Genomic DNA, 12,599 nt, shown 5'->3' with positions numbered 1-12,599 from the left:
ATTGAAACTCTTCTTGCCAGATCAGTTCATGTCTGTCTTCAAAGTGAGATCCTCCCAAGATATCCACAGCCTGGCCACACTCTAACTCATTACATACTACAGAGGCAGCTTTGAAATCAATATGTGAAAAACAGACCATAGCCCAAGTTTCTTCTTGCTTTACTTTCAGATGTCCTGAGCAGGCATTGTCCCCTCCAGCCAGACATAGCTCAGAGAAACCTGGAAAAAAACCCCAAGAAATTCGGAGTCAAGGTTTGGTTGTACTCACCTAATTTAATAACTCCTGTACCTTCAAGGGCAAGGCACATGTCACTTCTCTGAGGACTGGAGACATTCAAAACCCGAAGACATTCAAAACCCGCCTGGATGCATTCCTGTGACCTAGTCTAGCTGATCCTGCTCTGGCAGGGGATTTGGACTGGATGATCTTTCGAGGTCCCTTCCAACTCCTAATATTCTGTGATTCTGTGATTCTGTGACTACTGACACTTTTAAATAACCATTGTGGCAATTCCTGTAAGCCACTGACAAGACAGAAAATGGTGTATGGGAATGCGTATTTCTTAGTATGTGAAAATACTAAATCTGTGGAAGGCTACAGAAGAAGGGAAGCTTTTAGCATTTGCCAAGTGCTTGAGAAGTGCAATCCCCAAATAACTAAAATAATTAAAATCCCCAAATAACTAAATAGCCATTTACTAGTGTGTATCCTTGAGAATTTATTATTCAAATGAGTAGGAAGCTGAAGTCCCTCAGAAAAAGGAAAGAAGAGATAATAGAATCATACAGCATCACTGAATGGTTTAGATTGGAAGGGACCTTAAAGATCATCCAGTCCAACCCCCCTGCCATGGGCAGGGACACCTCCCACCAGACCAGGTTGCCCAAAGCCCTGTCCAACCCGGCCTTGAACACTTCCAGGGAGGGGGCATCCACCACTTCCCCGGGCAACCTATGCCAGTGTCTCACCAACCTCACAATAAAGAATGTTGTAAAGAAATGCTGCACCCATCTGGAGAAAAGGCTAAAAAGACAATCTAGAGATCTACAGGCTGGTCAGCCACACTTTGATATCTGGGAAAAACATGGAGTGAATCCTCCTGGAAGACATTGCTGGACACAAGAAAGTGAATGGGAAGAGTCAGCATGGATTTACGAAGGGTAAATCATGCCTGTGGTACCTTATTACTTTCTCTGATAAAAGCGACTAGATCTGTGGATGAGGGGAGACCAGCACATGTCATTTACATCACATTTACTAAGGCCTTTGACACTGTCTTGCACAATAGTATTGTGTCCAAACTAGGATGTTACAGTCTGGGAGGGTGGAAACTACATGGTTAAAAAGTTGATTGGATGATCAGGCTCAGAGATTAGGGATTAGTGCGCTGCAGTGTTACCTGGAGGCTGGCAACAAGTGTAATACCACTTGTTGGGTCTTTCCTGGGACCTGTTCTGTTCAGCATCTTTACCAACAACCCAGAGGAGGTGATGGAGTGCATTTTGGGGGGTGAGGGGAGAAAGCCCCAAGGGCAGAGCTACCATTTAGAGGGACTTAGACAGTCTGGATTAATGGCTTGACAGGAAAATTATAAAAATAAAAAAGGACAAATGTAAAGTCTGGAAGCTGGGAAGGAAAAGCCTCTTGCCATGGAACTTTATCCAAAGAGCAAAACCAAGCACATCTTACAGAGGAAGGTAGCAAAACAGACATTGGATTTGTTTGCTGTTTCAGGCTGTCCTGTCTTAGTTTACATGAAGATCTGGCATAACACAGCATTTTCTTGCTTCTCCATCTACACCTGATTTTTTAGCCCCATTCCCATTGGTACTGCTCTCCTGAGATCTGGTAGAAACAAAAAGTGTTTCTTTTTCTGTTTTATGTTATTTGCTATGTCTGTTTCAATTGCTGTGCCCAGGCAAAGGAGACATGCACATGCAGTCAGCAGAAGACTTAATGCTGGTGCAACTTGTTTTGGCTGAGTGGAGATCATGGAGAAAGTGTTACCTCTGTGCAGTACTTGGCTTTATCCAGCTAGGACAAAGTTCTCAGCCTTGTAGCATTTTTCTGTTATACAAGGTTGGATGACTTCTTACCTGAGCAGATCACTCCAGTATCAAAGTAATGAGGGCAGGTAAAAGAATTCCACCCTGCGTGTGAGCAGTTCCAGAGAGCAGATTCATCACCACGGCAGTGAACTCGATACAACCATGTTGGTCCAGATCCTTCTCCAAAAGAAGCTCGACTAAGTGCCCGAACAGCAGATCCGCATTGTAGTTGCTTACAAACAACCTCAGCATCTGCCATGGTCCAGTCACCATCGCACACAGTTCCCCACTGCTCCTCGTGTTTTACTTCCACTCTCCCAGAGCAGGGGCCAGTTCCATTTGACAGCCTCAATTCATCAGCACCTTCATACACAGAGACAAAGCAAGGTTACGGAAAGGACAGTACCTAATCATGATTATCTATTGCAGATGGTTAATGAGATTACTACTCTTAAATAGACTTATTTGGTTCACTTTTCTAGATAGTCCAACTTAAAGGGTTTTTTTTGCAGAGTTGTGTCTGTATTTACAAGTTTGAGCTAACGGCACTGTTAAAATCTACATTGTTTCTAATGACAGGAGAACTTTCTCTTATTCTGACCTATCAAGGCTAGGAAATGCTGAGTAATGTCCCTGCTGTGTGATTCATAAAGGTTTCAACAGAAACTCCTCCTTTCTCTTTGTTGTTCTGCCATGATGATATCCAGCAGAAAATGTCCACTGGGCACCAGTATCTTCATTCCTGTGTTCAGTATGGTGTGAAGAAGCAATTTCCCTTGTCTGCCTCAATTTCTTCTACTACTACTTCCAGCTCAGTGTCCCAATACTCTTTATTCTTTTGTCTTCTCTTGCCCTGGCCACAGAATCCCCTAGTCATGGGTACCTGACGAGAAAAGAGAGGTGGCAATCTTTCTCAGGAGATGCGGCAGCATAAGAAGACAAGAGACAGGTAGGTTTTCATGTTGTTCCTGATGCGGCAGCATAAGGAGAAGACAAGAGACAGGTAGGTTTTCATGTTGTTCCTCATGCCCCACCATTTCCTGGTGTGGGGCTGATGCCTCAAACCCCTTCTTTTCCTGCTCTGCTCCCAGGTCTACCTCTTACACCTTAGATATGGATACACATTTCCCAGTCCTTTTACCTGCAGACTCACAAAATAGCATTACAGGCATCACAGAGCACTTAGTGAAGAGCCTGACAGAAGGGGTAAGATGCACATGTGGGTTTCTTGCTTTACAGTGTGTGACTGCCATTATAGATACTTCAGGACTTTTCTGCTTCTCACACTGCCCTGCCAGTGAGTAGGCTGGGGGTACATAAGAAGCTGGGAGAGGGCACTAACCAAAGGGATATTCCGTACCATATGACATTGTGCTTAGCAATAAAAGCTGAGAGAAAAAGGAGGAAGGGGGGATGTTTGGAGTTACGACATCTGTCTTCCTGTGATGGAGGCCTGCTGTCCTGCAGATGGCTGAACATCTACCTGCTGATGGCAAGTAGGGAATGAATTCCTTGTTTTGCTTTGTTTCAGCATGCACATTTTGTTTACCTATTAAACTGTCTTTATCTCAGTCCACAAGTTTTCCTCACTTTTACCCTTCCAATTTTCTCCCCGATCTGTGACTGTTCACTCAACTCCTGCTCAGATTTTGGCTAACATGGCTCATGTTAAGTCCTGATGTATGCTGGGAGCAGTGCTGATAGGTCAAAGAGAGAACACCACATAGGCCAGACAGGTACACAGAAAGAGCTAAAGGGCCATTATGCAGCCATTATCACCTGCAGATTGCTGTCTCCTGCACCCATTTCCTTTTATCTGACAGTTTCTTCAGAATCTGCTATGGAAGTGGTGCAGGCCAACCTTCCAAGCTGGAAGTTGTAAAACATCATCTTAGCCAAAAAACCAATTCCTTATTCATTGAATAGTCCATTCATCAAACTCATTATCTCCAATTTAACGACAAGAATGTTGTGTGGTACCATGTCAAGCGCCTTACAGAAGTTAAGATAGATGACATCAGGTGCTCATGATAAGGCCATTGGTGCTGACTGCGTTTATGTCACTGTTGCATGTTTCTGTCTGTGTGGCCAGACATATATAGGTGTGTATGTGTGTGTGTGTGTGCGCGTGCATATCTGTATATCAGTATACATGTGTTACCTATGTGTGTGCTTATTGGAACTACAAGTTAGCCTCGCTACTGGTTCAGTCTCAGGAAATCGAGCTGTAACTGCCTTGTCTCTTATCACACTACCAGTTTCAGCAATAAGAAAGGTTTTTAAGAAGGATTTTATCACGTAGTAATCAGACATTTAAGCAGTGATAAAATGACAAAGATATATTCCTTAAACCTTGGGATACAAGCCAGCCTGAAATGAAGATAAGTATGTAATTATTTGCTGGATATAAATGCTCAATTGAATTACACATAGGTTACTGAAATATTTATGTTTCAGAGGCAAAGAAGTTCTGCAGCTTTTGTGATGGAACTAAGAAGCCTGGGGCACTTTTTGAAAAATTAAGTCTGTCACTTGACAACTGAATTATTCTGTACTCATCATGTTCATCTGTTAACCATTGCTGTCGGCTTATGTGCCCCTTGGAACCAAGTTTTTGGCTTTGTGCTTTTCGAGGAGAAAACTTAAAAGGAGAAAATGGAAAAATAATGCTGTGTTAGCATTACTGAGCCATGTGAATTGAAAGCCAGTGGTGTTTTTAGAGCATGAGAGAGGACATGGCAGAATGTGTTGAAAATCAAGTGGTAGAAAACCACATCCAGGAGCTTAGTATTTGGAGGTTAAGAACAAACTAAAAGCTAAGTGCACACAAGAATCAGGAAAAGCTTGGCCACCATCTCTTAGTCTTGTCTTCAATTTGATCAGTTTTGAATTTCAACATGTTATAGAACAGGTAAATCCCTGAAGAGGACTGGCAACTTCTTTTGGGGCCCGGAGAGTCATTCAGATTGACCACATAGATAGACAAGATTTACAGGACATTAATGTAAGAAGCATATTAACTTTAGTGCCAAATTAGCACTGTTTCAAATCCTGACACACAATAGAAAATTGAAGTGAACATCTATAGGACAGGTTTGATCCAATTGTCAGTGCCCTGAGTGCACTAATAATCCTTAATGTCTTTGACCTTCCCTACATGGGGTCTTTCACATAGTCTGCCCATAGGCCTAGGCCTCCATTTAAGCACAGGCCTGTACCTTCTGTTCCTGCCTCATCTGCATCGTAGGTGCATCTGTGTTCAACTGGGGCACAGCTGTGCCTGGCCATGGGCCCTGTTGATCTGCATCCTGAGATACAGACTGACTTCTCAGCTTGACCTTGGACCTGCCTCATCATTATGAACTTACTTCATAAACTCAGACAAGTTGGCAACAAGAGCTGAACCCAACTACCACCCCTCGGTCTGCCCTGCTTGCCTCTCTTGGGTACTGTAGGGTTGGATCCTGGCTGGTGAGGCCTCTGCTGTGCCAGACATCTTATCATAACAGGAGAAACTGGCCCCTGCTGTAACCTCACACCAGCTCTACAGCTCACAACTTACAGGAGTCACCTCACCAAAGATGACACAGTTAGCTAAGACAGCCACAGTTCTTAGTGAGTAAGATTGCACTGGAAGAAAGAAAGGTATCAGAACCTGACGAGATACCAAGAGAAACCTGCAGTACTCATTATGACCCAACACTGGGTAGTGATGTGAACAGAAAACAGTGCAGCTGTGCACATCTTGCAAATAGTCCAGAATGACGCCTCTCAGAGATCATGTCCTATCAATGATAGTATTTGATAAGCAAGAAAAGATAATTAATTTGCACTGAGAGCCTTAGGTTTTCCAGTAAGAGTTTTCAAAACAATCTCGTGTGGAAAATATCACCGTCCCTCTCTTTCTCAAAAGAGAGTTATGTTCCTACATATCACACTCCTTGCCGTCATGTGAGATTGTGAAACATGAATCTCTAATATTTCTTTTCATTTGAAAACATGTATTTTCTCTCTATTCCCTGTGAGCATGTCAGTCTTAGCCCATGAACTGATGCTAGTGCAGCCACTTCCTTCAGTAACTAACTATTGTTTCATGTCTTATTCCAGAGTAAAATGCTGGAAGTAGTCAACTAAAAGGCAATTTTGTCTCCATTTCCATGTGATCTGTAGCCTGATTCTTCCCTGCTTCATCAGCCACAGACAATATAGCTTTGACGCATGATCACCTCTTATACATAAGCAAAGGTTTTACCTCTTTGCTAACACTGCTGGACTTCCTCACAATGTCCTGCCTATCATTTAGAATTGGAAATACAAAATGTTTAAGGGCAATTATTCAAGTGACTGACAACTAGTTACTGCAAAAATCTATTTTTTCTTCAAATGTCCGCTCTCTCTCCTTAAATTTGCTGAGTAAGAAAGTCTCTTACATACATAGCACAAGCCTCTGATAACTATGAAATCCCTTTGTACTGGCAACATAATGTCTCAGGAGGAGTATAATCTTTCTGTAATACATATTTTAAGACTCTTCTGAAAGATGTTCCGGAGAACAATGCACAGTTTATTTGAAGAACATAGTCCAAAAAAGAGTTTTTTCAGCTAAAAAAAATAGACATTTAAAAGAGAAATTATTTCTAAGAAAATTTAAATTAATAATACATTATTAAAGGAATCAGATAAGTTATTTTCATTAGCCATAACCAGGAGTAAAACAAACAGCTTCTCACTTGACTGATCAACCTCTCTGCACTTGAATTTTTAAATAATCTAATGTTTTCAACACATGACAGCATGCAAGGCTGGATGCAGAGGTAGACATAACACATTCAACAGATTTAAATATTCCCTAATCAAAATTATAATTTGCAGTAATCAATCTTATGTGATTTTTTATGCTACATACAGGCACATTCTTTTGTATTTCTTCATACTGCATAGCATGTCCCACAAGTGACTTCACTGAGTTCAGTGGTACTTGTCACAGGGTGAGGTGCTGCTTGAATAAGAAGGCATCAGGTTTTGGCTTGCTCCAGCTGAAGACCTGGTTCCTCTCACAGGCCAGGGATGAGAATGAGCCGTGCATCCCCTTACCCAGACTCTATGTGGAAGGTTTATTTCAGGACCTGCGTGCTGCCTCAGTCACAGGTTGAGGACCATGCTTTCTGCACCACCTGTGTGCTGCGCCCTTCCTGGGGACCAGCAGAGGGTTGTGGCAGCCTGGAGAGTGCAAGTACTGCCCAAGCAGAGGTGTGGAGTGCAGATGCTGCTGATGGTGTCAAGGTAAAGCTACTCTTGGCTGCATCTGCCAGTATCACTCTGGTACTGTTATTAATAAGAAGTTGCAGAAAACTTGCTCTCATTTCTACAGTACTGCTAAGTTGACACTCATACATTGCTACTAAGATATTTAAATACAAATGTTTAATATTGTTCTTTGCATTCCTTTGCACAGAAAGGCCTGTGCCTCCTTTTCCCATCCACTTGAACTGTGTCTGCATCCACACAACTGCTGAGAACCTTTAAGACTAGGGCCATGCTACAATGAAGTATCAACCAGGAAGTCTTGTTCTCATCATATTGGAATGCAACCACCAGTCATGATGCCGTAGTTCTGCCTCCATGTGTATAGACACAAAAATGGCAATTCCAAAATCTAGCTTTCATCATCAGCTTCAAACATTTACACATAGCTCTAGAAAAGCAGAGAGACAAATAGCGATTATCTTCAAATATACAGGAACAACTGAAGGGATGGTAGGTTACCCAGCCAAACTCGACAGGACAGACTGGTGTTACCAGTTAAACATAGAAATACCTGGAGTTATTCATTTTGTCTACACAGAGCTCAACAAGGGAGGCAAGACAGTAGTAAGAATATGCAGCTGGTTTCCATTACAGCTTGGCTGTTTACTAAACTTGCACTTGAATTCCTATGAAAATGACCAGTCACTGATATCTAAGTAAAATACGAAACTATTGCGAATGGCTTATCCTTCTTTCTCTTGGTATCACCAAGGAGTCTGAATCAAAGCCAAAAATGTATTTAAACATCTTCTTGACACTTTGGCTTACAGGTTGATGGAAAAACAACCTATTCATATTGAATTTACGCTATTTTCCGATCTCACTGCCTTACGTGAATTAAAGTATGCACTTACCAAGGGAGACGCGAATGGAGAAGAGAAGTAGACACAATGCTGGAGTAGAAAGATGTCCTTTTGTTGTCATCCTGATTGTGGATAGATGAAACTTCACTCTCTGTTAGGCACTGCCTAGACCAAATTCTGCATGGGCTTCTCTGTGTCTCACAAATGACTACAAAGGAGGAAATACATAGATTCACATACTAGCATGAACTGCGCAAAGGAACCAATAGAAATATTGTTCACCTTTTTAGACATTATCAGCAGATTAATCTCAAATCTGAAACAACCAAAACCTCCAATAAAATTTGAAAATTGTACCTGTGACCATATATGAAGGATGATTGCGCTTCTGATGTCATCATCCGTATTTTCTTGTTTTACTGTGGGACTAACATCGCTGGTACAAGAAAAGGAGTATGCAAGATGGTTATTTCTCACCTGACAAAACGATGTGAAAGTGCAGAAAATTTTATGAATCACTCTGGAAGGCAAAGGAGAACCCTAAATCTGTAGATCATCCATCTCCTTGGAAGCAACTGTACTCTCACTATAAATCTACAGAAGTGGTGTTTATCACTAGCAGTAGTTCTGTGAGTAAAAAATGACATCCGCTCTGTCTTTGAGACAAGCACTGCTCAGGGTTTTCGTATTTGCTCAAAACTTGAGAACTGTATGGGCAGAAGCTCTTGCAAGACCATCTTCCTTAGGATGCCAACTACAGGACTTCTTGTTTCCTCTGCTGAGTTTCTTTTTGTTTCAGGTTATGTGACCATTGCTGGTAGTTATAGTCACCCTCTCATTCACTCCAGAATGATGAATTTAGGGAAATAAAAGCTGCTTTTAATCAGACTGTAGCTACTTGACTCATTCTTGGCAACCAGAATAAGTTGCACAGCATTATCTGTTTATGCCAGTCTGAACACGCAGTCCTCTTTATGACACTGACACAGATGCTCTTTTTCTCTGATGGCATCTATCTGGTGTTTATCCAGAATCTCAAGTTCAGTGATGTCCAAGCTGCTAACGAGCTCTGTTAACAAGTCCTGAATATGTCTGGTGACACCAAGATGTGCTTCTAGTCAAATGACCAGGAGAAGACATCTATTCAAGGACAAGTTCAATGGCAACATGACATCACATCTGTCATCCAGCCTTATCTACCTAGCAATGTTTGTGAAGGACCTTAAGGGTATCTTCTCACTAGACTTTGATACAGAATGTTCTTATATGGAAAAGTAACCCATCGGTTACCATTGCACAGCCCATAATAACTGTTGGTATCATTTGTTTGGATAAAGGGGCTTTCTATGCTCAAATAGCAGAAGAAAAACCAGCACCATTTCCACTAAGCACATATATCTTGGTTTACACATTCAGGAGTTCTGCTCCTCCCTTAAATGGATGAAACACTTCTTCTTCCTCAGAGGAATGGTTTCTTCTCTTCCTGATAGTTTGTGTCACTTGTGAAGGTTCTTTCGGACTTGACTTCCTCACCAGAAAAGCCTGATAAGATGGACAAAAACCAGCCCTTACAGTCTGGAGACATGACATAGAATGTGCTGGGGACAAGACTCATCCTTGTGTGCTTGAGAACAAACTTTACAACTCTGTAACTAAAAATTGTATTGTCCATGGAGTTACAGGGACACTGGTTAGCACACACCCTTGGACAGGAAGACATAACAGGTGTTGGTGTCTAGAATCTAAAAGAGGTATAAGACCGTCACATGAGCCTTAATAAGCTGTGACATTTTGCAGCCAATAGTTAGATTGCATGACAATGCAGGAAGGAAATAAAGAGAGAATTTCCTGTGCTGCATGAGAAACATCATACTAGTATCAATTGCCCAACTTCTCTTCTATACATTCTGAGAACAGCACAAAGTACATTTATTCAGAGAAATGAAAATGGGGTTTGAGGATACTGAGTGAAAACTGTTTCTGTGTTTGCCAAGTAGATGCTTCAAGACACACTGCTCCTCAAGCAGCACTTCCAGGAGCTCATGTTGTCATCTCTAAGGGTACCTTCTGGCTAAGGATTACTTCTCAGTTCTTTTGCAAGAAAAATCTGGTGTTGATTCAGTTTTCCTTACTGGGATGGGCAAAAATTAAGAGGTGGGCAAAGTCCACTCTTTTGTGTGGAAGAAAGAAGAAAAGTAGATATGGAGTAGGATTCCAATCTGGTTGGAGGACAGAGTGAAGCTTTGTTTTAATCAGAATCTGTCTATATTCAGAGATACCTTCCTGCAAAATGGGTATACATGGTGGCAACAGCTAAATAAATAGCACACTGTTTCATAAGGAAATCTTCAGTTTATATCATAGGTATAGTGAGGGATTAGTAAGGTAGAAGACAGAGTTCTGTCTTCTCTTCTGATGCTACTCAATTCTACCACGTTGCATTTGCAAAGGAATGTAGCATAGGGAACTGACACACATTAGGATATTCTTGCAGCATGGCTTTGAAGAAGGCTGCCTGGTTACCATCCTAGGTTGTGCAGTGAGATTAGTTGGTCTCATGTGGCAGGACCTCATAGCTGAGAGGTGCTTAGGGACTGTTTTCACACACACTCACCAAAGACAGCAAGTGCCATGGAGGCACTGGGTCTTTCATCTCCTGGAGCAAATGATAAAGGATGTGGTTAGAGGCTTATCTAATTTTTGAAGCAGTCAGCACAGGTATTGTCTACAGTCCTAAGTAAAAGCTGGTCAGGGACAGACTCCTTGGTGTGGTGTCAAGTGGCACAGTCTGACTTGCACCCGCACTGCATAGGATTAATTCTCTCTATATCATATTTCCCTTGAAGTGCACCAAAGCAAAGCTAGAAACTGAACCAGCACCTGAGCCATGGACAGAGGTTAAGCGCTTGAGTTTGCTTGCTTATTGTGCAGTGTAGGGGTACCCACAATGTCCCTCCCATCTCTCTCTCCTTCAGCTGAAGACCTCCCTGATCTTCTTGACACCTGCCAGGATTCATCACTATGGCAGCATGAGGGATCCCTCCCCATGCACATGAAGATGAGGTATATAGAGTCAGAAGTTAGCAAGAAGGGTCCTTCCTTGTAGTCTGTAAAAAACTTTCTTTCAAAGATTTTTCAAGACCTGGCAGTACAGACCTGTCTAGTGGAAGATCTCTTAGGAAGCAGCTCTGTTGGAGATGGCTGAGACAACCCATTAGCAACCTCTCTGCTGGATCATCTGGACTACAAAGGAGCCTTTGCAGGATTCCAGGCATGCATATTGGTGTGCAGTGAGCAACAAAGGAGGCAGTACAGCCCCTTCTAGAGGATGGGAAAGAGAACATGGAAAACATTTGTTAGAGACTATCTTTTGAGAAATAGAGGTGAAGCGGAGAATGTCACAGTTAGAGACAAGAAGGAGAGAAGGGGAATGGGTATCTCAGCTGTACTGACACAGAACTGTGGTACTACTGCAGGTAGACACAAGGGATCTGTGGGGACAGGAGATCCAGGACATTAGCAGATCTGCAGGTCACAAAAATCTTGGTGTCTCCATCTTCACCACTTTCAGGTTTGATCTCTGCATTCCAAGAAACCCTCCCATCACAAACTGCTTCAAGCTCTGGTGCTCATGGTTTTTCAAGAGGGGAAACAAACAGGAATGTTGATGTATACCATTTCTGACGCTTCTGCTGGCAGAAGCTTTGGTCATGAGGGAGCAGCAGAGATACAATCACCTTCCTCAGCTCTAGGCACATCAATACTAGACCTTGCTGAACCTTTCATAGAGCAGACCCAGTGGCAGCCTCAGCAGAAAATCAGAAGATGAACTTTCTCTCAAAAGCAAGGGTGAGCTGCTAGGTCTGCCATTTGCAGTTTCCTGACTATTGCTGCAGAGGAGCACTGAGATCTTGTCAGCCTTGCCATAGCTAAAGGAATAGCCTGAGCGTGGCTTAAGACACAGGCATGGCAGGATGTGGTGACAAGGGAGCACAGACAGGCATCATCTCCCTGGAGAGTGCCTGGTCTCTCTTGCAGCACCTGCAATCACGTCAGCTGCCTCACTGAGATCTACACATTGGGTGGGTTGCAATAGGATGAGAAAAAAGCTGCTCCTCCAGGCAGTGACTTAGGATAATGTTATCTAGAAGATAAGTGGGGTCATGATGAAAAGAAGCCAGAGTTGCCATCTTTTTAGTCTGTGGCAACCTGCAGCCTCATCAGAACCAATGTGATGTCCACTGAAGGAAATAGCGATGTCTGTTATTTCTGTGTGTATGGATAGCTCAGTTGGAAGGCATGCTTTAAATATTCTAGAGGCTCTCTGTTCTCTACATTAGGGAGAACGCTTTGAATCTTTAGTAGCTCCTTCTTCTACAATGAGCTATATTTCCTCTTTTCCCTTAAAGCTCATTTTCTTTCTTTCCCTGCAAGTGTCTG

The 12,599-nt window shown here is 42.5% G+C and overlaps 1 protein-coding gene across 1 annotated transcript in view; it reads right to left on the bottom strand.

Moving 5' to 3' along the window:
- Positions 1–2,425, bottom strand: part of LOC104546887 (scavenger receptor cysteine-rich type 1 protein M130-like) — a gene marked incomplete at its 5' end in the record, with an annotated part of 10,948 nt that extends 8,523 nt beyond the window's left edge. Inside the window, 2 exons of the mRNA XM_010192392.1 lie at positions 18–219; positions 2,098–2,425. Of these exons, the coding sequence (XP_010190694.1) occupies positions 18–219; positions 2,098–2,425 (530 nt within the window). The remainder of the gene's footprint in view (positions 1–17; positions 220–2,097) is intronic.
- Positions 2,426–12,599: the final 10,174 nt, after the last annotated feature.

Source organism: Mesitornis unicolor, unplaced genomic scaffold (genome assembly GCF_000695765.1).
Source record: "Mesitornis unicolor isolate BGI_N332 unplaced genomic scaffold, ASM69576v1 scaffold16819, whole genome shotgun sequence".
Classification (NCBI taxonomy): domain Eukaryota; kingdom Metazoa; phylum Chordata; class Aves; order Mesitornithiformes; family Mesitornithidae; genus Mesitornis; species Mesitornis unicolor.
This window is presented reverse-complemented; position numbering and strand designations above follow the sequence as displayed.